General features: G+C 39.0%; 1 protein-coding gene across 2 annotated transcripts; it reads left to right on the top strand.

The window, feature by feature from the left end:
• Positions 1–1,338: 1,338 nt before the first annotated feature.
• LOC119494752 (homeobox protein MSX-2-like) lies at positions 1,339–22,288 on the top strand. 2 transcript variants are annotated; one of them, XM_037780874.1, is made up of 5 exons: positions 1,339–1,713; positions 3,785–3,873; positions 18,899–18,991; positions 19,914–20,156; positions 21,301–22,288. In XM_037780874.1, exons 3-5 carry the CDS (start codon positions 18,901–18,903, stop codon positions 21,735–21,737), a joined length of 771 nt encoding a protein of 256 aa, XP_037636802.1. In that variant the 5' UTR covers positions 1,339–1,713; positions 3,785–3,873; positions 18,899–18,900; the 3' UTR covers positions 21,738–22,288. The 2 variants fall into 2 exon arrangements, with proteins under 2 accessions (XP_037636802.1, XP_037636803.1); XM_037780875.1 differs by lacking the exon at positions 18,899–18,991 and having other exon boundaries at positions 19,845–20,156.
• The last annotated feature ends 2,105 nt before the right edge of the window (positions 22,289–24,393 follow it).

The raw sequence follows: 24,393 nt of genomic DNA, 5'->3' as shown, positions 1-24,393 counted from the left end.
CTCCTTGACTAGCTGAAATAGTAAAATGCTAGGTTACTTGCAATTTAATGTATCAGCAATAATATAATAGTATAACACCAATGGGGGTAATTTTTCTGTACTTTTTCTATAACATTTTAAGTACATTTAGCTAATGTCACTAACATACAGTACTTTTACTTAAAGGATGTGAATACTTCCTCCACTACTGCTTCCTGGGGGCTGCTGTTGTTTCTCAGGCTGTAAACATACCTGAGGCTTTTCATATAATTTTTCATTTTCATTTCAAAATTTATTTCGAACATGTAGAATACAGAAAATAAATAAAGAAAAAGAATGATCATACCAACAAGTGGACAGTCAGAAACAAGTAATATTTACATACAATGAAAAGCATAAGAAAAATAAATTGTCAACATTTGATACCTTGATTTACATATTTGAAAAGGACTGAGAAGAAGTATAAACTTATTTAATCCCACCCCTTCTCCATAAATCAATTATTAGTTATTAACCAGCTTCCATATTGAGCCATACAGATACTCTAATTACATTTTCCTAAATTTGTCTAACTATAATTATTATTTATAATTATTCTAACTATAATTATTACCTTTAATCTGTGTCATACAGAAATATAAATAAATTACTGATATAATTATCCTTATCAAAATATAAATTTGTTATCAAATTGTTACTTATATAACTAAAATCACAATACAAATTCATTACTTACATATTTAACTTATTCATATTGACTTTTTGTTAACTTTTCTTATATGTGCAAATTATTATTTATAATATACAATAATAATATACAATATGCACATGCAATATATACATACACACATACATACACATATATACATATATATGCACATTGCACTACATGCGCACATTGCATACCACATATACATGTATATACGTATATATAGACATATATACATATATGCAATACACAGCATCCCACCATGCATACATTATTCTTATACCCAAAATCAAATATCCACAAATTTGCATTATTCTTTACAGAAAAAAATAGGAAGATAGACTAAGATTTCAGATTTGGTGTATGGGGTAAAATTTACACAAGTAAAGAATTATTTAATTTACAGATATTTAGATTTGGACTCACAGATTCAATTCAATTTCAATTCAAACTTTATTGCAGACTCAAGATCCAGATAAGAAAAAGGGAAAAAACAACAATAACACATTACATATAATACATTACAATACAGAAAGCACTATAAAAAGTCATGATTAAAAGATATTAAAAATATATATACTATACATATACTGTATATACAGAGACTCGAGCTGCAGGTTGGAAGCCACAGTACCCGGATGACCGCCCCCTGCTGGCTGACAGCAGCAGCAGCATTAACATAGCAGACCATTAAACGTGACTTCTGCTGCTCTCTATAATAACATCTAGACCTCAGAGGGTAAAGATGCCTCCAGTCAGGAGCGTGTATGTGCCCCGGTTCAGCTCTCAACTGAGCTCTAGTCAGAGTCAAAGAGATGAACCAGAACCAGACCAGACCAGGACCCGGACCACACAGAGGGACCAGAGCGGGAACCAGCGGGCTGATAAAAAGACCCGGTTCCTTTTAAAAGTCAAATTACAAAAACACAACAGCACTTTGTCCAAGAAGGGGACAACAGAGGAGGACACAACACCGAGCAGAGCGACGGTAGAGACCGTTGCTAAGACAACCGAGAGACCAGGAGGTAACGGCTCATGTTGCTTTTGATGCTAGCTAACACAGGTCAGCTCAAGTTAACTAGCTAGGTTAGCTGTAACGCTAGGCAGATCACTCTTTGGACATGTATTCTTTAATATTAAGTTTGAGTATTTACACAACTGGAATAACATTATTCTCTGAACTACATTTTGGAGGAAGTTTTTCTTTTGAATTATCATTCACTTCATATGTATTCATTTTTGTTTCATTCATCTATTTCTTTTACTTATTTATTACTTTGTTTAATTATTCATTCATTCATTTATTTATTATTGACAGACTGACTGACCTCTTGAATGAATCTGAATGGCCTATCACGTTCATCATAACGGTGCTTTTATTTTGAAGGCCCATCACGTTCATCAGAACGGTGCTTTTATTTTGAAGGCCCATCACGTTCATCATAACGGTGCTTTTATTTTGAAGGCCCATCACGTTCATCATAACGGTGCTTTTATTTTGAAGGCCCATCACGTTCATCATAACGGTGGTTTTATTTTGAAGGCCCATCACGTTCATCATAACGGTGGTTTTATTTTGAAGGCCCATCACGTTCATCATAACGGTGGTTTTATTTTGAAGGCCCATCACGTTCATCAGAACGGTGCTTTTATTTTGAAGGCCCATCACGTTCATCATAACGGTGCTTTTATTTTGAAGGCCCATCACGTTCATCAGAACGGTGCTTTTATTTTGAAGGCCCATCACGTTCATCATAACGGTGGTTTTATTTTGAAGGCCCATCACGTTCATCATAACGGTGGTTTTATTTTGAAGGCCCATCACGTTCATCATAACGGTGGTTTTATTTTGAAGGCCCATCACGTTCATCAGAACGGTGGTTTTATTTTGAAGGCCCATCACGTTCATCATAACGGTGGTTTTATTTTGAAGGCCCATCACGTTCATCATAACGGTGCTTTTATTTTGAAGGCCCATCACGTTCATCAGAACGGTGCTTTTATTTTGAAGGCCCATCACGTTCATCAGAACGGTGCTTTTATTTTGAAGGCCCATCACGTTCATCATAACGGTGCTTTTATTTTGAAGGCCTATCACGTTCATCAGAACGGTGCTTTTATTTTGAAGGCCTATCACGTTCATCATAACGGTGCTTTTATTTTGAAGGCCCATCACGTTCATCATAACGGTGCTTTTATTTTGAAGGCCCATCACGTTCATCATAACGGTGCTTTTATTTTGAAGGCCTATCACGTTCATCAGAACGGTGCTTTTATTTTGAAGGCCCATCACGTTCATTAGAACGGTGCTTTTATTTTGAAGATCTACACGCCCTTACCGTAATGCCTAGGTTATCAAGAAAAATGTGGGGTTACAATTAGTCTTTTATCTAACACTCACATTCATGGCGGTGTTGATCAATGTGCATGGTCCCTTTAAAAATAAATAAACACAAAAACTTATCTGTAGGCCACTAAAACTCAGCCAGATAAAACAAATTCAAATGAAAAATCCCACTTTGGTAAATTGACTGTTCATAACTGATGTAAACACAGATGTCACTAACTGATGTGAGGTCACAAGTAGATATGTATTCATTATAAAGGGCTTAAAAGGCTAAGGACCACTGCAATCCAGTACAGTATTCCTACAGCAAACTACTTTTGTAGAACAGTATATTATAATATTCAAGTTTTTTTGGTTTAGATTTTGTCAGAAGTTTTGATTCACCTGAATGCCTGTTTTGTTTGTGGTGTTGTGCACTGGATTGTATTAAATTGTTTTCATTAAACTGTTATTGTGTCCACCCCACCCCAGAGCACACCCAAACATCTGTAACCACACAGATGTTTTACTTAATTATCACAAAAAACATTTCAGATTGCCATCCAAAGGTCAGAATCTTAAAACTGGATGACTCTGATTTAAATGATCTCAATCAAGAGTGTAGCTAGCTAGATAATAAAATATCAAACACAGACCTGCTTTATTTTAATTGGCGAAGCTTAAATAAGCTATGAACTAGTACTGTATATTGTGGGTGGACTAAACTGTCAGCCGAAGCCTCATATCCACATTTATACTGTTGTTGTCAGGTGCTGGCACTGATTCTGACTCTGTTGGCCGAGATGTTTTCTTCTTCTCCCAAAGACCCACCAGCACAGCAATGAACGAGAAGGAAAAGGTAGGCCCTATGAAAACTGTATACATGATGTGCAATGACGAATAGTAACGGGAGAAGACATAGAACAAAGGAAAAACATTTTGTAGGTCAATTATGTTGAACTTGCAATGTTATTGGGTTCAATTTAATGACAAACAAAATATCAAAACATGGTAACATGTCGATTCCATAACTCTATTAGGCCAACTATGTAACTTAATTTTAAGATGACCAGTTTCCAGTTGAGCTTTTGCCATGGCACTGGAGATTATAAGTGTATAGATGACAAAAAGCAGAAGGGTGGGCTGTGTGTCCCACTCACCAAGATAAACATCAGCATTATTGCGGACGCTCACTGTATATCTTCAGCTCTACTGTATATTATAGAATCTTAGAGGTAAACATTAACAATGTGTGCCACAATCGCTTTAAGTTTAACCACCAGTCGTGGTTGAAAATATCTAGAGTAGGGATGCACCGATCCAACTTTTTCAGTCCCGATAGTGATAATGATACCTAGTCTTTGGGTATCAGCTGATACAGAGTACCGATCCGATACCAGTGTTTAATTAATAAGCTGTATGCCTCACTGTGTGGAAGTGACTGGGATTATTCTTTTATGTGTAAAGCAACATCAGGCCTGACTTAAACATTGCTTTCCTAACTCTATAAAACAAAATGTGACCAATAAATACATAGATATAAATTTAGTGAATTTTTAGTTATTATTAAAATAATAAGTTGTACACCAACAACTTGGTAAAGAATCTTCAAAATTAACGGGAATTAAAATTACAATTCATAATGTATATAGTATATAAACACAGAATTTAATTGAATAGATCGGCCCCATTGTAACCGATATCCGATCCAGCTATTTGAGACAGTATCGGCCCAATATCCGATCCAGTATTGGTATCAGTGCATCCCTAATCTAGAGCCCACTCATTGCCTTTGATGGATGGCATACATAATGTATGTGATATGTATTTATTTATTCAAAAATATTTATGTAGATAACACATAACTATGTAAATATTGATTCAATTTAACACTAGCCAGTACAAGTCAAAGTGAAAAAGTCAAAAAGTCCTATTGATAAAACCACAGAATCTGCTCCTCTTATCCACCATACAGACACACATGTACATCGTATCCTCTGTACCCATAAACCGGACTACCAAGATCTTTTATTACTCCCTGAATGTGTCCCCTGTCCCGGATAGGCCATGCATGCCGTTCTTAGGACCATCTCCAGGATGCTGGAGGAGAACCAGCTTATCAGACAGAGACTGGTTGCCATCAGCCAGGCCAACTGAGGCTGCACTGACTGACTGAAATGGCCCACAACCATAGCAGGTCTTGCCTTACCTTATTTTATCTAAAAGACATCATCAGTATTTCTCCACATCAGAGTTCTCAGTAGTGGATGCATTTAGTTCCTTAAGCATGGGATGTTGAAAACCAATGTTACAACAAGGCACAATTTGGTGGTTCAAATATATTTATAGGCTATTTACAGTATATATATATACTGTATACTGTATATGCTCATTGGTAATGTGCTGTGAGACCATACAGCAATCTACATAACAATGTATTTGCCAAAGAGAACAGTTTTTACACAATGTTCAGTTAACAGTGTTGTTTTATTAAAAGAGTCCATATTCGAATTGGCGTGCTAAAATGTTTATTTAAATTAGTCTGGAATTTTACAGTTTCATGATATAGGCAAATTAAGATTTTCAGCTGTTATACATGAGTTAGATACATACTTAGTTAATGCAGTTCAGTATAGTGACGCTGCAGTACATGCTGCCTTTGTAAAGTTTTTACTTCTCATTGTAGGCTGAGACTGTTTCAGAGCAGTATATTGTATTGTGTACATACTGTAATATTTTTTAACAAATAGAATGTAAGGAAAGGAACAGAAGATGAATAAAAAGAGAAAGAAAAAAACAATCTGTTAAACAGTTGGAATAAATTTGAAATGTCTAAATAATCTAATAGTTTTAAAATCCGTACCATTTTAAAAGGAGGGTAGTCATTAAACCGTATCATTAATGGATATAATATTTAGCTAAGATATTAATCAAATTAATTATGTAAATTTCATCTGCTAAAAAAATGCAATTTTTGGCATTTTATTATCTCAGAAAATTCTCTTAATTATCCACCAGAGGGCACCACCTCCTCTAATATCAATGTCGGCTGTGGTAGTTCAGTTTTCAGTAACTTATTGGTCACACAACTCTAGATACTCTCATATTGGAGTTTCCTTTTTACAACCCGCTCACAGAAATTTCACCAGCCAATTTTAGAGTAACAGGAAACATGGTGCAACATCCTCAATGTATTAATGATGTGTCTTAGTACAGTCAAAAAATGATGCAGCCCTAGTAGGTACTACCGTGAAAAAGTTCAACCAGAATGACACAGCACTTTAAAAACATTTGTTACGTTTTACACTTCAAATAGTAGCTTGTATTGTGCTTCAAAGACTAATTAGTTGAGTGTAGATTGTCCTAAAAGCTTATTTGGCCGCTCGTGTGGTTACAAAAGCTGCTACATTGTCAGCTGCTGTTACTGTACAAATTATAAAATAGAATCACGCAAATGATTTCCAAAGACGGTTTCAAAATCATCTGTTATTTTGGTAAATATAGGATTTTTTATTTCAATAAAGTCAGCTGACTTTATTGTCACTGTTTAATCAGTTATGGCATTTTTCATCAGTAAACAAATAGTGGTGAATAATATTAAATATACTTATTGACCTGAACTTGTTCACCAAAGGTTTCAGCGATGAATGTGTCACCAAAGGTTTACTCCTTCTATCAGAATTTATATTACCACTAAATTAACCTTAGAGCACCATATGGCTGTGATTATTTAAACAGTAAAATAATTGCTGTTAAACCATGGATAATTTACTTTAAATTGTTCTGCAGTTTGTTAATGTTTTGATTGATGAGCCTCATTGCCTCCGTGTTTAGAGGCCAGTTGTTTTACCCTTTTCTGCCCTGAACACAACATGGCAGCCTCATCAGAGTTCTCACTGAAGTGTGTGAACTAAAGCGTTGTGTCTGCAAGTACAGTATGTGCATTAATATACACCAGTGCAGTCTTACTTTAGTGAAGGAAACATATTTACAACAGCTGTGAATATTTTCAACACATTTTAATGTGTTGTAGCGTTTCTGTTTATAGGATTATCATATAGATAACAGGGGTGTCCCCGAGTAAGATTTTACATAGTCGAATCTGATCGGTCAAGTCTTGCCTATAGTATAGAATCATGTTGTTGCTTTTTTGCTCATTGACACTAACGCAGTTTCATAGCCTGCTTTCTTTTTGTGGTTGTAAATAGAACTTTCGGGACAGTCAACGAGAGAGCGAGAGAGAGAACGAGACAAGCCGCAAACAGCTGTTTCTTCGCGCCTCCCCCAGCTGATTTTAGAGAATCATTCATAAATTCAAAATATATTTAGCACACTGATAGTGCTTCATTCTTACAGTATGTGAGTGCTCTGATTAATACATGTAGGCCTATTTTTTTATTTGAAACTGTAGCCTTATGTTGTTGTTATTTATGAATGATCTTTTGTTTCATAACCACATTTTCCCGTCACTGCGACGATTCGACTGTCAGATTGGCAGTCGAATAAGACTCCTTAGATCAAATCGTCGAATATTCGGGGTCACCCCTAATATACCTCTTTCACACCAATGACCAAGGGTTACCTGACCCATGTTCAACCCTCCTTTTGTCAATTCAAACCAAGCCAGTCAACACGGGTTAATCCCTGGTCATGACAATTCAGATGCAACCAGGGTCACAACCCGGGAGCAATGCATACCAATTAGCTCAGGTGCTGGAAATGGGTGGGGGGGTTTACATTGTCTATGTCTTGAGGATTACAGAGAGGGTAACAAAGTGAAATAAAAATAGTTTATATTGCATGAAGTTTGCTAATTGCGTGATAATGTAATGAACTAGGACTGGGTTTGGTACTTTATAACAGATGGAACAGGCGACAGATCATTTTGCCGGTTTATTTGGAAGATTAAAAGAAAAAAACAGATGCGCTCACAGCTGGCGTACCTTTAGGTGGTCGGGTTTGTTTCTGTTTCTGTGTATGGTGGATGGCTCTCTCATTCAGCAGCCTTGTTATGTTCGTATAACGTTACACTTCGCAATGGTCCTTCACTGCCCCGGTTGCTAAATTAATCACCATGGACGGCCGCACCTCAAAGTCTTGCCACATATCCATGTTATTCAAATCATACTTCAAATCGTCCATCGTTCTCCTCCAATGTATCCGAAAACATTCCTGCTGCCGTCTGTTTGAGCTACCTGTGATAATTGCGTCATGACTCTACGCCCCCAGATCGCTTTGCCCCGGTTGTTAGATGTTTTACCTGCACCTGCTGCCTATCATTTAAAACAAGTTTGATGAAAATTCGTACATTGCTAAAAGTTTCTGCAGCAAAACCTGCAAAGCAGAACCTGTGTTCACTTATGCCCAAACAAACCAAACCTGGGGGTTAAACACTCCAGGTTTTGATACAACTGGTCCATGTGAGCTAGGTGTGAATACACCCTCTGTACCGAATCCTGACGGTCACAGGCTGGTGACTGGTGTCCTCTGCAGCAAACCGAGCTGGTGGTTTTGAATCAGTAAACAGGCGATTTATTGAGTGTTTTTACAGCATTGAGGATAAATGGCTGACGGGGAGGTGATTAGCAGTTAAACAGGCCTTTTAATCAGAGCTGCGGTCTGCATGGAGACTGGCAGACTGTGGCAGCTGTACCTCCAGACCACACTGCCAAGCCTGTTGACTGGCGGTTTGCTGCATTGTTTACATGGACAGAGGCCACAGGATGTTGTGCAGTTTGAAACAAGCTGGTTTAGTTATACAGGACCTGTTCAGAAAACAATGTAGTCAGCAGAAACAGGGGTGGAGAGGAGCCCCGTAAAAGAGACTGAGCTGTTAAATGTAATGTAAAGCAATAAAGTATGTTGCGTATTAAGTATTGTTTGGGCCTAGCTGTGAATTCATGTTCATATAAAGTCACCTTCTGTTGTTGCAGCTCTAAAATTCAAAGCCTCTATTTGGATTGTAAGCCGTTTTCTGAGGTTGGAGTGCGTGATGGGTTTATTCAAATGCTGGCATCCCGGATAGCAGTATGGTGCTACTTCTGCTTCTGAGAATGATGGATGAATCATTATGTTTTAACACCTACTGTGCCACATCCTGACTGTCTGAAGCTCAATGTGAGAAACAGAAACTAGTAATGTCAGCAGATTTGAGAGCTGTGTTGTTACATTGCAGACTCTGGCATATACAGCTCTGGAAAAAATTAAGAGACCACTTCAAAATGATCAGTTTCTCTGGTTTTACTATTTATTGGTATGTGTTTGAGTAAAATTATTTTTTTTGTTTTATTCTATAAACTACTGACAACATTTCTCCCAAATTTCAAATAAAAATATTGTCATTTAGAGCATTTATTTGCAGAAAATGACAACTGGTCAAAATAACAAAAAAGATGCAGTTTTTTCAGATCTCAAATAATGCAAAGAAAAAAAGTTCATATTAATTTTTAAACAACAAAATACTAATGTTTTAACTTAGGAAGAATTCAGAAATCAATATTTGGTGGAATAACCTTCATTTACAATCACAGCTTTCATGCGTCTTGGCATGCTCTCCACCAGTCTTTCACATTGCTTTTGGGTGACTTTATGCCACTCCTGGCGCAAAAATTCAAGCAGCTCGGCTTTGTTTGAGGTCTTGTGACCATCCATCTTCCTCTTGATCACATTCCAGAGGTTTTCAATGGGATTCAGGTCTGGAGATTGGATTGACCATGACAGGGTCCTGATCTGGGGGTCCTTCATCCACACCTTCAGTGACCTGGCTGTGTGGCATGGAGCATTGTCCTGCTGGAAAAAAACACTCCTCAGAGTTGGGGAACATTGTCAGAGCACCAAAGAAGCAAAGAAGAGCCAGGTGGCACTAGAGGAAAAGCTCACCAAAGTCATCTGGGGAACGTGAATGTTTGTTCCAAATTTAACAACAATCTATTCAATAGTTGTTGATATATTTCAGTCTGGACCAAAGTAGTAGAGCGGCTGACAGACTGAAGTTGCCATCCATAGAGCAATGCGTGCAGAGCATGGCTAAAAATATCGATTAGAGTGGCTTTAAAGGAAAAAAGAGTTTTGCAATCTAATCTGTCAAAATCCCAAGAGCTGTTAGGCTGTGAGAAAAAGTCTTAACATGGCCAATACAGAAAACTGATTCAACATTAGATTTTTGTTTCAAGTTCCCAATTTATTTGCCTATTCTGATGTCCACTCTACTCCAACAAGTAAGGAGAAGCAACCACATACCTTTTTAAAAGTATGCAGCTTGACAGCATATTATCATTTCCCTTCTTCTCACCCCTGAAAGAATTAAAGAAATATAAAGACAAATTATCTCCTCGACATTTTGTTAACCCACAATGCGATTATGGTGCCTCACACAGTATGTTTTATAAAGATACCAGCTGCTTAAGAGCATTTCATTATTGTCGCTGCCAGACAGAGTACAGGGTGTTGAGATTTGCAGGAAAACAAGTGCTGTCACAGAGTTTCATCAGCCTTAATAGAGTCAACAGGCAGCATCCCTTTGTAAGCCAACAGCAAACACTTTAATGTGACTCTTTTAGTTCTGGTGGCATCTGCAGAGAAACAGAAAACACATTAACAGGCCAGGCTGTCCTCCACGATGATGGATTACAAAATGAAAAAGAAGTGATTCATTCTTTCATTGATCTTTTCTCAAATGTGTTTATGTAGTTGATTAGGTGTAATTGATAGGTGATGTTTTCTATATAAATACATAGGTTAATTTGCTGCTTGACTTAATTGACTGCTCTTCCTTTGAATAGCAATCATCTACTGTATACTGTACTCACTTCAGATTGAGATAAAGGGATAGTTTGGGTGTATTTGAAGCGGGGTTGTATGAGGTACTTATCCAGTGTATTACTTACAGTAGATGACGGTCGACATGCCCCCAGTTTGGAGAACCAGACAGGAGTACCGGCACGGAAGCAAAGCAATGTACTGCTGTGGACGGGGCCGGCAGCAAAATGTATTTTAGCCACCTAAAAAAAGGCCCACCTAAAAAAATCAATATCAGTTTAAGTGTATGCTATATTTAGAATATTTTCAAATGGGGAACTGACCTGAAAGTGAAACTTATCTATACTGCTTTTGCTGCCGCCCCCGTCCACAGCAGTACATTACTTTCCTGCCGTCTCGGTACTCCTGTCTGTTTTTCCAAACTGGGGGCGCGTCGACCGTCATCTACTGTAAGTAATACACTGACTATGGATAAGTACCTCATACAACCCCACTTCAAAAACACCCAAATTATCCATTTAATACATTTAGAATTTGCCAGATTTACCCTTTACCCATTACCTTTGAAACAGCCTTTAATTTAATTTATATTTTTGCCAATTATTTTCAATCGCTAGATTCATCTTTACTATAGAATATAAAGTGAAAATAACAGTTTTATACAAAGACATATTTAAGAAAAATGTTAAGATGAAACACAGTAACAGAGGCCTATATTTTAATACTCTGTTAACATATTAAAATATAGTCTTAGTCAATAGATTATAGATAATGTTTTTCTTATCAGGGTACAAGGCAAATTCCCCTTTGTAGTCATCATTGGATTGATATTTTAATGTGTAGTAACTGTGAATACTTTGTCATTTGTAAAATCATCTCCGGAGGCCATGACAAATGAGAATGAGATAGATTTAGAAAGGTCATATTTTACCTGTGGATCACCTGGTTGTAGCCACACCACAGTGTAATCACTCGGCCTGGAGGATCCACTCTCACTCTGCAGATGGTGCTTGTGTTTGTGTGTACAGGGGTTTGGAGACGTAATATAAAGTGTTTTTCAAGTGTAAAGCAAACTAAGGGTGTAGTTTACTTTATGTACTTTACTTTCTGTCTCCATGTTGTAGCACATTTATTCTTTGCATGGCTAACAATGTTCATTCATTTAAAGTTGGATTGCACTTAAGCAATATATACCCATAAACTAACTCATGCAGTACTAATGGCTACATATTTGCATATGGAAGAGAAAGAGTTCAGTGACATGAAGTTGCTGTTACTTCCTCATTGCTTATAATATGCAGTGCTTAATAACCATACAGCAGCACACTTACTTAGTGTAGTCGTGTGTGAAATATTTCTGTCACTTGTGAACTTCTCAACTGTGAATAAGTTCTGTAGATGCACTGACGAGTGTGACTTAGTGAAGCCACAGCTCATTTCCAGGAAGACCTTCTGAATGACGTCCTGAATTTGTGAGATCTTATCACTGAATAATTTTTTGTTGTAAGCTTTTTACAGTAAATGTAGGTCAGAGTAAAAAAGTTTGATTCTCTGCCAGACTCGGAGACACTGTATCACATGCGCATTTGCATAACTGTAATTTGTTGCGGTGAGATGGGGATTTACCGTAGCTGCAATGCTGTCATCAGTCAGATTAGTTTAATTTGTTTTTGCCATTTTAATATAATGAGCTGACTTGCTTCAAACAACAACTGTGTGGAAACACAATGAAGCACTGAAAGATCCATCAACTAACCATGAAGTAATGATTGCACTGACTGAGGGGCCTGAAGAAGCAATAATGAGAAAACACATCTGACCGCTTTCAGCATCCCAGGAGATAATTACTCTCTCAGATTGAAGCTGGTTTCCCCTTTGTCCTCGCGAGTTGCATTAAAATAAATTAAAGACCTAGGGCCCTATTTATACGATCTATAGCGCATGGTCTAAAGGGCATGGCGCAATTGCATTTAGGGCGTGTCCGCCTCCACTTTTGCTAGTTAAACGTGCATAATCTGGGGACAAAGTAAGGCACACGGGGCAAAGGGGTTGTATTAATCTCTTAATTAATAATAGCCGTGTTTTGGGCGTAACAGGAAGTAAACCAGAGTGTCATCTCCCATTCACTTCAAAATCCAGATGCGCCTGCGCCAGGTGCATTTGGCGGATTCGGCAAGTTGGAGAAGCATACTGTTTTCTGCTGAGGAAATGGATCTGCTCCAAACTTAATGTGCGCGAGCAGTTGTATATGGTCCTCATTATATGATAATAAGCACTAGGCTAAATATGATAAACATGTATTGATACATAATGAAAACTGCATTACTTTCCGATGCAACCTATGGGGGGCTCAGACCTGCTGAGTTGAGTCCTGCGTAACGCGCAGATCCATCGGCCTCAAAACGCCACCGTTTAGGGGGAGAGGGCCCGCAAACTTTGAAATAGCCTACGACTACACTCTACGAGAGGAGATGCCACAAAGGCGTGTGCGTGACCAGGAGGAGCGCTGAGAGCCCGCTGCAGGTTGAGCAATACAGAATGCCTGAGAGCCTTCCTTCATCATATTCTTTTTTATTTATTTATTCTTTTTTGGCATTTCAAGCCTTTATTGACAGGACAGTGGATAGTCTAGAAAGGGGAAAAGAGAGAGATGGGGCGACATGCGGAAATGGCCACAGGTCGGATTCGAACCCTTGCCGCCGCGGTTAGGACTCAGCCTTGTTACATGGGCGCCCGCTCTACCAACTGAACCATCAGGGCACCCCTTCATTATATTCTATTATATTCTGAATTGTCATCTGCCACCTGAATTTTGTGTTTTCCTTTACATAAATATAAACATTGTTCTAGCGCCGACACTGTGTTTAACTGAGGAGGAGGAGCGCTGCTACGCTTCCCTGTGTGTGTAACAAGCAGTGTGTGCGTATTGTGAACCTGCCTTTGTAGACGCATCTTACTATCTGAATAATGCACTCTTTAAACAGCAGGAAAATGCTGCGTCAGACTTTAGACCAGGTTTTTGTCGATGGCGCAATCGCTTTTTGCTGCCTCAAGATAGCAATGCGCCAACAAAACACCTGACCACACGTCATTTTAAGACCAATGACGTGGGTCAGTGGGTGCACAGATGGGCGCAAGTACATTTACTACTTTCACAGTGTGGGTGCAAGGTGTGAAAATGACAACTGCGTCGGTCTGAAACTAGCAATGACTTGAAAATGATTTTGTTACCTCTGTTTAATTGCTGTATGTAGCTCCATTTGCGTTTGTATGGCAGTGTCCGGAAAAGCCTAATCACCATGGATCGTTGTCACACTTCAAATTTTAACATTGATTAAACCTTAATCTAAATCAGTTTCAGGAGGCACAACTGGTGATGCTAGTCTTCGTCTTCGTTGGGCTTTTAACTGTTAGGATGTTAGAAATGTGTTGCAAAGTGGAGAGGTACAGTTCCATACATTGATATGTAGAACAAAGTTGCCTGCAGTTGAAGAAAGTACACTCTACCCACCATGCATCAGGAAATAAACAGTTCTGGGAGTGGTGGGTGTCAGTGTTATAACACAGGACTCATCTGAATGCATGCAGGCCAAAATGCAGCACAAATAAACATCTTAAGAGCTCATTTTACTTTTAGCTGTAATTCTTCCTATCCTATACTTATAAAGACATTAAACATTGGTCGTCCGTGGTTGTGCCTTTCTTTTTTTATGGGTCGTTTATTTTGACTGTCTTCAGATGAAATATTGATTCAGTCTTGATTGGCCTGTGATGGCTACAGCAAAAAAGTCTGTGGGCTGCTGTGTGTAGCAGTAGTTATTGTGTTTAACTCAGCTTTGAACATGATGAAGCACGTCCTGGGAACATGGCGAAAGTAGACGCCTACCTCACTTGGTAAAATTGTGTGGAAGGATAAATGACCATATTTCATTTGTAAGACACCAAGTATTTTGTATTCAGCACATGACTCCTGTTTTATAATTGTCTGCATCCTGTAAAGATAATAGAGAATAGATAAAGGGTATCTAAATAAGCTTTTTTTCCCCGATTTAGCCTCTCAGGTGTATGTGTGGATTCTCGTAAAAAAAAACAACTAGTGTTGATGTTCACTATAACAAAAATTTTACAGTTGAAAATTGTAGACATTTGAGCCATGTGTGTGTTTACATGTGAACACTGTTGCTAGCAGAACCAATGCAGGTGAAGCGAGGCAGAAGACTGGTGATTGGTGTTTGAGGGCGATCAATGCGAGCGGAGGATGTCCCCACCCTAATGTACCTCCATGCTGCAAATTTAAACTACAGTACTACTCCTACTGCTATTATTGGTACTACTAACCCTGCTTCTGCTGCTACTATATACGTATACTGTAACTTTAACTACAGTATTCACCTACTACTGCTAGTTTTACAGTACTATTTAAACTACTGATATAACTGCTTCTGTTAAAGGGATTTGTGTGATAGTTTGAAGTGGGGTTGTATGAGATACTTATCCATAGTCTGTGTATTACCTACAGTAGATGACGGTCGGCACGCCTCCAGTTTGGAGAAGCAGACAGGAGTTACCGCACAGAACCAAAGCAATACTGCTGTGGACGGGGCCGACACCAAGCCACCTAAAAGAAAGGCCCACCTGAAAAAAATCAATATCAGTTTAAGTGTACGCTATATTTAGAATATTTTTGCCGGCTTACCTTGCCGTGAGACAGATGTTTTCAATGGGAATTGAAGCCGTTGTATCCATCTATGCTCTCGCCAAAACAACCTGACTCCATTGAAAAAAAAACTGCAATTTTACCTCGCAGAACACGGGGTTGGGTTGCTGGTCTACCGTTGCCTCGATTGGTTGGTTAGTTTGTGTTATTGTGTAATCTGAAACTACAGTAACCAAAGTCACACAATTTCACAAAGAAAGTAGGGCTGTCAAAGTTAACGCGCTAAAGCAAATTTGTTGTAACGCCACTAATTTCGTTAACTTATTAACGCAACTTGCGATTTTTTAGGTTGTAGCGGGCTCAGTTTTAAAGGTAGAGTGAAGATACTAACATCAGGAGGAGGCTAAATAACGCTCCAAACTTACGCTAAATTTCATATGAAACTAGAAAACCTAAGGAATCCATTGGTACCAAACATGTCATACTAGCTCGTCACAAAGGAGGATAAATTACGCTCCAAACCTACGGTAAATTTTGGTGAGGAAAAACTGGCCTGGCCATTTTGTCCCCTGTCCCTTGACCTCTGACCTCAAGATATGTGAACGAAAATGGGTTCTGTGGGTACCCACGAGTCTCCTCTTTACAGACATGCCCACTTTATGATAATCACACGCAGTTTTTGTTAAGTCATAGTCAATTCAGCACACTGACAGCTGTTGTTGTCCGTTGGGCTTGAGTTTGCCATGTTATGATTTGAGCATATTTCTTTATGCTAAATGCAGTACCTGTGAGGGTTTCTGGACAATATTTGTCATTGTTTTGTGTTGTTAATAGATTTCCAATATAAATGTATACATACATATGCATATTTTCCCACTCCCATGTTAATAAGAGTATTAAATACTTGACAAATCTCCCTTTAAGGTACATTTTGAACAGATAAAAAGATGTGTGATTAAGTTGGGATTAATCGGCTGACAGTCCTAAAATAAATAATAGATCGAGGAAGCAGTAGACTAGCAACTTCCGTGTTCATCGAGGTAAAATTACTGTCTTTTTTCAACGGAGTCTGGTGGCTTTGGCGAGAGCATAATTAGCGGCTTCAGTTACCCGTGGGAAACATAGACTGTATAGATGTCTCACGGCAAGGTAAACTGGCAAAAATATTCAAAATATAGCATATTGATTATTTTAGGTGAGCCTTTCTTTTAGGTGGCTAAAATACATTTTGCAGCCGGCCCAACCCACATTGCTTTGCTTCCATGCTGTAACTCCGTCATCTACTCTAGGTAAATACACTGACTATGGATAAGTACCTCATACCACCCACTTCAAAACACCCCAACTACCCCTTTAACATCCATTTCAACCTGCCTCTTTACAAGAAATTGGATCAACCAGTCATCTCAGCGATGTTTACTCATTACACCCTTCCTCTCTGCGTAGATCCATAGTGTTTATCTTCACAGGAGGGTACGTCCCGCTTTAACTGCTTTTACTTGATGAGAGATGGAGTTTGAATTACACTCATTCATTCAAGCAAAGCAATATTTTAGTTTTTCTGTCGCATTTTCCCTACGGTATTGAGTGGTAAAACGCAATGAGACTATTCTAAAATACGTTTTTTGCTAAATACTGATTCAAAACCATTTTATACAGTACAGGATTAGCAAGTTACAAATGTTGTTTTTTTTCTTATGGGAAGCACACTGAAATGACAGATCATGTCAGGCCCCTTGATTGATTTGCATGTGTTTACAGGAGAGCGATCTCACGCAGTGCGAGCACTTTGCTTCATATGGCGACTAATGATGTGGAGGCGCTGGGGAGTCGAGCCCCTGATGCTGCTGTAATCCTGCTGATTACAGAGAGCACGCCGCCTCTCTGAGTGCTGATCACAGAGCCGTGGACAGCACGCTCCAGTCGCCTCACAGGTGGCCTTTGGATGTGTGGGCATCTGTATATAAGAGAGACTCTTATGGTAGACAAGGAGACAGACGTGAGAGCAAAGATAGAAACTGGGAGCAGTCTGTAGGACACAACGTGCAGTAAGCACATACATTTTGCATGTCTTTCCTCGGCTGATTGAACACTAAATCTAAGTCAGAATGACATTAAAACCTTCTGCTGTTCGTGTCAGTTTTAACCCTCTGAGACCCACAATAGACCCGTTTTTTTGTCTTTTTTTAGGGGGGTACAGAGGGTCTGTAGGAGGAGATAGCAGGTCAACAGTAGATGTCACATAGAAGTGGTGTACATCATATGAAAGCTGGGAACCTGAAGATTAATGTGAGATGCAGCTCAGCACTGTGTGTCAAGTTGTTCTAGTCATAAATCAAAAAATAATCATTAATTAATTAATGAATTAAAATAAATTGTTAAAGTGTATAAGGGTTTAGAGCATTATAATAGAAGTATATGATGGTCATCCCCATGCTCTGTTATGTATCATAAGTTGTTGCAGCTATTTTTGGGTTGATACCATTTGTTACACAGATATGGTGCTAAATTTAACCATTTTTTACCACTCAAGAATTGCTAAAAAATTATCAATAATCCCTCCTAATAATACCACATGAAGACACCAAGGCCTTGAGGAACACCATAGAAAAAAAAGCACGCTGTGATTTGGTATAAAAAACTTTGGACAATTGGAGATTTCTGCAAGAATTGCATTTTTCGGCGATTGGATGGCAAGCACTTCTGTTCTGGAAACTGCTCAGAAACCCCCTTATTGTCAATCTACCTAGGAAAGCCATCCATCCTCTGAATGCTCTAGGTCTTTAGTTTGTGTCGGTAAAGTTTCATGAGGCTGTGATTATCCTAGAGGTCACAACAGGTCATTTTATACAGTGATGTCAAGTTTCAAAAAATGCTCTCACTTCAATGAAATGGCTACTATGGGGACTAACATCATCACACATGAATATATTTAGGGTCATTGGATCCACAAGAGTCTCAGCTTTCCAGTGATACCCAATTTATGTAATTCCAAGACTGTTTATGGACCCCGGTATGCAGAAATATTCAAATACATAATTTTAGAATAGGCAAAAATAACACATTTATACTGCATTCAAAAAACTGCATGTTTTTTGCCCCAAACTGCATGTGATTTTTATAAAGTGGGTATGTCTGTAAAAGGGGAGACTCGTGGGTACCCATAGAACCCATTTTCAGTCACATATCTTGAGGTCAGAGGTCAAGGGACCCCTTTGAAAATGGCCATGCCAGTTTTTCCTCGTCAAAATTTAGCCCAAATTTGGTTGGTACCACTGGACTCCTTAGGTTTTCTAGTTTCACATGATAACAGTAGGGTCTCAGAGGGTTAACATCCATGCCCGTTTTGGCTGGTTTTCAAAACGCTGCATTGTCTTCTCATCTCATCAGTGAGTGGTTAGAGGCCACGAGGGGCGAGAGCTGCTGTTGTACTTCTCATCATGTGTCCTAATACTCTGGAGCCCTACAGGTATGAGCTTCAAACAGGCGCGAGACGCCTCCGTCTCCTCCGACAGAGCAGAGACTGGGACTAATCGCAGTGGGCGCCACACACCTCAGGAAGGTAGCAATTTTCCGTCATTACCGTTAAATCCCGCTTAAAAGAACCGGATTCCACAGACCTAATTACAAGGTGTTAATAATAACAATGTAATGACAGTCATTTTAAAGCCTGCCCAAAACCATAATCCATCCCCCCCAACTGACTCTCACATTCAAGTGTGTGGTTTCTCTATTTGAAATTTAAAAAGCACCCTTTTCTTCTTATTGATCACCATTGTGATTACTCCCACAATCGGTGCGTCGGGTCCTGCGAGTCGGGGCTTGAATTAGGAGCTCTGTCAGCTTTTGTTTAGTGGAAATCTTCAGATGTCACACTGATGCTTTTCATCCTAGTGCCGCTGATGCTTGAAGAGACAGCCGGGGCCAATCCACCAGCCTAATTGCAGGATGGAGTAGACTAGGGGATTGATTTACGTATATTAGAAGGGTATTTTCCAACAAAGTACCAGGCCTCAGTCTCATCCAACAATTTCCTGTGCATTAATTCAGCAAGCGGGACTATTTTCCTGGACTTTTCAGTGTCAGTGAATCGTTTGCAATTTGCAGAGTGAATAAAATACGGTCATTTACTGTCAGTAATTATGATTTGAGCTCCTCTCAAGAACCAATTTTCTCCCTGCATAATTACTGCTAAACGAGGCTGATGTGCAGCTGACCTGCTGTCTAGTTGGGGGGTGTGGCACCACAAGGGATCCCGTCCAAGCACACACCGTCCAATCACAAGTCTTCCCATCAGAAACTCCCAGGAACCTCCCAAAGTTTTTCCAGCACAACTTTGTCAACTTTCTAACAACTTACTCTCGACTTTCTCCTCGTGTGTGGACGCTGCATGTTTGCACTCCGTGACCAAGAAGTTATGTGTTTCCTGGACTGGAATTAGATATCGATCCGGGCCCTAAAAAAAGAAAGCATGCCTTCCTCAGGAGACTGGAGAGACGAGGATGTCCAACCGGAGAGGCGCACTGAGCAGGTGTCCTGTCTGCCTTTCAGCGTGGAGGCGCTCATTTCGGACAGGAGGCCGCTGAATGCGACCGACAGGAGAGATGGAAATCACTCTCTGAAGGATGAACAGGCGCAACAATTAGTATCTATCAAATCAGAGGCATCGGAACGAGACGACTCTGTGTCCTGGATATCCAGCCCCATTAAGATGTCAACACCAACACGTAAGTGAACCAGGGGAAAGATTTAGAAATAGGCATTTAAATATTGATAAATAATGGCTTCGTTTAACGTCTTTTGGTTTCTTAAATCACCTGAGGAAAGATCCAATCTAACATGCTTTAGATAAATTAATTAAGTGAAGAGAGACAGGCATAAGTCTAATAAAAATATAAATCAATATACAGGTTTTTTTTTACATTAAAGGAATACATTTATGAAAGTTAGAACAATATTATAAATGATTATATATATATATATATATATATATATATATTATAAAACAATTTTATAAAATAGTAAATTCTAGTATTTATGAATATTTCAAATAAAATGTTCTACATTTTTGTCTGTTTATGGCTGCCACTGATGATAATTAAAAAGAAAATCAGTTTTTTTTAATCAGATCATTTTTTTTAATGAATCAATTAATCATTTTTGTCTCTAAAAATTCTAAAAAATAATGACAAATGGCCAAATCACAATTCCCTAGAGGTTAATGAGGTGAGTGTCCAGAACCCAAAGATGATCAGTTTACAGAGACATAAAATGGAAAATAGCATCAAGCAAATGTTTTGAGAAAAAGCAAAGGGGGAAGTTTTCTGACTTTTCTTTGATAAATTTATCAATCCATTATCAAAAGTAATTTTCTGTCAATCAACTAATTGAATAATCAACTAATTGTTTCAGCTCCTTAATCAGTTATTTGGATATTAAACAAATGAAATAGCATGTCTAACTAGGGCTGCAACTAATGATTATTTTCATTGTTAATTTATCTGTCGATTATTTTCTCGATTAATCGATTAGTTGTTTGGTCTTTAAAATGTCAGAAAATGGTGAAAAATGTCAATCAGTGTTTCCCAAAGCCCAAGATGACATCTTCAAATGTCTTTTTTTACCCACAACTCAAAGATATTCAGTTTACTGGCACAGAGGAGTAATAAAAAAAATAAAAAAAATAATCACATTTAAGAAGCTGGAATCAGAGAATATTTTTTTTCAAAAAAAAATTACTCAAACCGAATAATCGGTTATTAAAATAGTTGACGATCAATTTAATTGTTACAATTAACCGATTAACCGTTGCAGCTCTATATCTAACTCTAATGCTAAATTCCAGCCTCACATCTTGCCCCTGTCCTCTAGGGCAGCAAAGTCCAGCAGTCTGCTCCTTGAGGAAGCACAAGACCAATCGCAAGCCTCGCACTCCCTTCACCACCACGCAGCTCCTGGCGCTGGAGAGAAAGTTCCGTCTGAAGCAGTACCTGTCCATCGCCGAGCGGGCCGAGTTCTCCTCCTCCCTGTCGCTGTCCGAGACCCAGGTCAAGATCTGGTTCCAAAACCGACGAGCTAAAGCCAAGAGGCTTCAGGAGGCCGAGGTGGAGAGACTAAAAATAGCGGCTAGCCTTGTGCCCAAAGCTGTGTTCCACCCAGGCTTCCCGTCCTTGGGTTTTCCCTTCAGTGTTAACTTGCAGGCTGGATCGGCAGCGCTCTACGGACTGGGCTGCAGCCCCATACTCCCTGCTGCACATCTGGCCGTGTACGCCTCGCAGGTCGGCCACAGCCTGTTCCACCTCTCCTGAGAGGAAGCAGCACAAAGTGACTTGGGAGTGTGTTAAAAAAAGAGGACAAGAGTGTATCATGAAGTCACGCACCTTATATATAAAAGACTCGATTAAGGACCTAAAGTGGAGCTGAAGCCTTATGATCTTCACTGGTTTTCTTGAGTTACAATGAGAATTTATAAATGTCCTTTAACAAGGATATAGCATCTGGAAGATCCTTCAGCAGGGGTCATTGATAGTGAATGGAATATTGATCAGGCCACGATTATCGTCCTGAATACCAGATTGCATTCATCATAGCGTTTTTGGTTAGTTTCTCCTGCTCTTCCTGTATTCTCTGGATGATTCCAGCATTGGGAATTCAAAATATTTTCACTTCTTCGCCTTGAATATGCGGGGATATATTGTATATTATACTCCTCTTAAAGCTTAAAAGCCAGTGTATTCCAAATGACACATATTTATTTATGATAGCCCTTGGATTCATTTATATCATGATGCATATCTACATTTTTAAAAGTTAATATTTTACATGTTTGAAGTTATATTAAAGCTTTTGGTTAACCCTCTGTTTTGTTCTCTTGTTGATCTCATTGAGATAACTGTAGTCTAACTCAAATGCAGTTGTCTTGTAGTGATACACAACCTTTAATGGGTGTTTCAGCTCTCCAGTTGAGTCTGATGTCCATTCTGCTTCTGACTTCCAGCTGCCGTCTCATGTGTACTCCACAACTACTGTAGCACAATGATCTCTGGTTCTTGTGAGCTACGTTTATTCCACAAATGCTCAGAGCAGTTAGAAATCGCCATACTGATGATGCCAGGAAGTCTCTTCTCTTCTCTTCTTTCCTCTTCTCCTCACTAGAGTAGAGGCTGATATTGTGAGGCTTTCCTTCCTCTCACAGCAATGTGAGCTCCACCAGATTGATTTTCTTGTTGACATTTAGTGTTACGGATCACCTTGGGAAGTGCAGCTACGCCCAAAATCAACTTAGTTAGAACAAAAGAGCTCATTGCTGTGCAGACTGGCTGTTTTTTTCTGCCTCTCCTAACCTAGTTGCCATTTATTGCTTAGGAAAGTATGAAAAATGTACCATATTTTAGTTCAGAGCCTGTTCATTTATACTAATTTATAAAAAATATATTTAAGTAGGACTGTCGCGGTGAAGGAATTTCCCCTGCGGTGATAATGATTCTCTAAACAGTGCAATATGAGATATTATTGCCTCTTTTTTTTGGCAAATTACTAAATGTTTTCCCGATTTTTAGTGCTATACAAAGAGGACAAGGTCTGACCCACCGCTCATGTGTATTCATTTCTCCTCCATTGTTGTTGTTCGGCACTTGTAGCCTACATGTAGGATGTGACGGTTGGTCTTTGTGGTATTTGTCCCGCCAATCCTCCGTTATGATTGGATGGCTATGTGTAAAAAAGTGACAGTGAGGAGTGGAGCGTTTCACCCAAAGTTGAACATATTTCAACTCTCAGCGACCAGAAAAAAAGTGCCGTGCTCAGCGCAGAATAGATGCTCAGCAACTCATCACGCTGCTGGTGTTTGTAATTCAAAAAAGAAAAAACGTGAACATCGCGGTTGCTTGCCATCCCCTGCGGTAACCTTGTCAATAGTGCGGTATTGCAATATTGCGGTTCTTGTGACAGCCCTAACTATAACAACAGTGTAGCAGTCTTCAACACTCAACACTCTGTGGTAGCTTTCTTTAGCTTTGAACAAAAGAATGTATCAAGACCTTTGTTTTGCAGATAATACAACAGTTGTTTGGAGAAAAACAACCCAAACTTTGCAGCTTCAACAAGGTTTCATTTGGGCGTTGAAGTCAAAGTTCCTGCAAATAACACATCTCACGTTGTCTTAATTGCATTCATGTGTTTTCACGTTTCTCTTGTACACCACACAGGTTGAGATTTATGCATTTGATGTGAGCTGTATTTTTCAACTGTATACTTTAAATGAACTCTCTCTCTGTGAACTTTGTAACAGCATTATAGCAGGCTGTCCCTCTGCAGTCCCTGGTTTAATTGTCCTTATCCCTGAATTGTGACTCCAAAGCTCTGTGAAATTATATGTGTAGTAGACTCAGTGATAACAGCACGGGGCATTATATGGTCGCTCTCTCTCTTTCTCTCTCTCCCTCTGTAAACTTTGGGAAAGCTTGTTACTATTAGCACATATTTCACAGTCCATTTGCTGCCCTCCATTTTGAAATTAAACCCGGCATTAAGCTGATAGTGAGGTCTTTAATGGCGGTGATTGCCCAATAACCCCAGCCTCCAGTTTCCGATGTTTGCAATGTGAAACCTTGGTGGAGGAAATGATCGCAGCCCAAAGAAACAGAGAGGTCTTACAATGATTGCATACATTAAAAACAGGAATCAAAATCAGCATAAAATGAACATGCAAATTTGACGAAGGATGGAATTTTTTTTATGGAAATATGTTTTGAGAAGTTATTGAGCTAATCTAAGTTTCACAGGCAGAATAATAGCAACGGGGGTTGAAGTCATGCAAGCTTCACATCCTTAGATAAGAGAGGAAAGAGTCCAGAAGAGCTCATAGAGGCTTAAACGATAGTCTATCTTAATACAATACTCACATGCCCATATGTAAATTGAAACAGTTGTTGGTCACTGTAATCTTTCCTTCTCTCCTTACTG

The sequence above is a fragment of the Sebastes umbrosus genome, chromosome 9 (assembly GCF_015220745.1).
Source record: "Sebastes umbrosus isolate fSebUmb1 chromosome 9, fSebUmb1.pri, whole genome shotgun sequence".
NCBI lineage: Eukaryota > Metazoa > Chordata > Actinopteri > Perciformes > Sebastidae > Sebastes > Sebastes umbrosus.
Note: the sequence above shows the minus strand (reverse complement) of the source record. Positions and strands in the feature narration are given on the sequence as shown.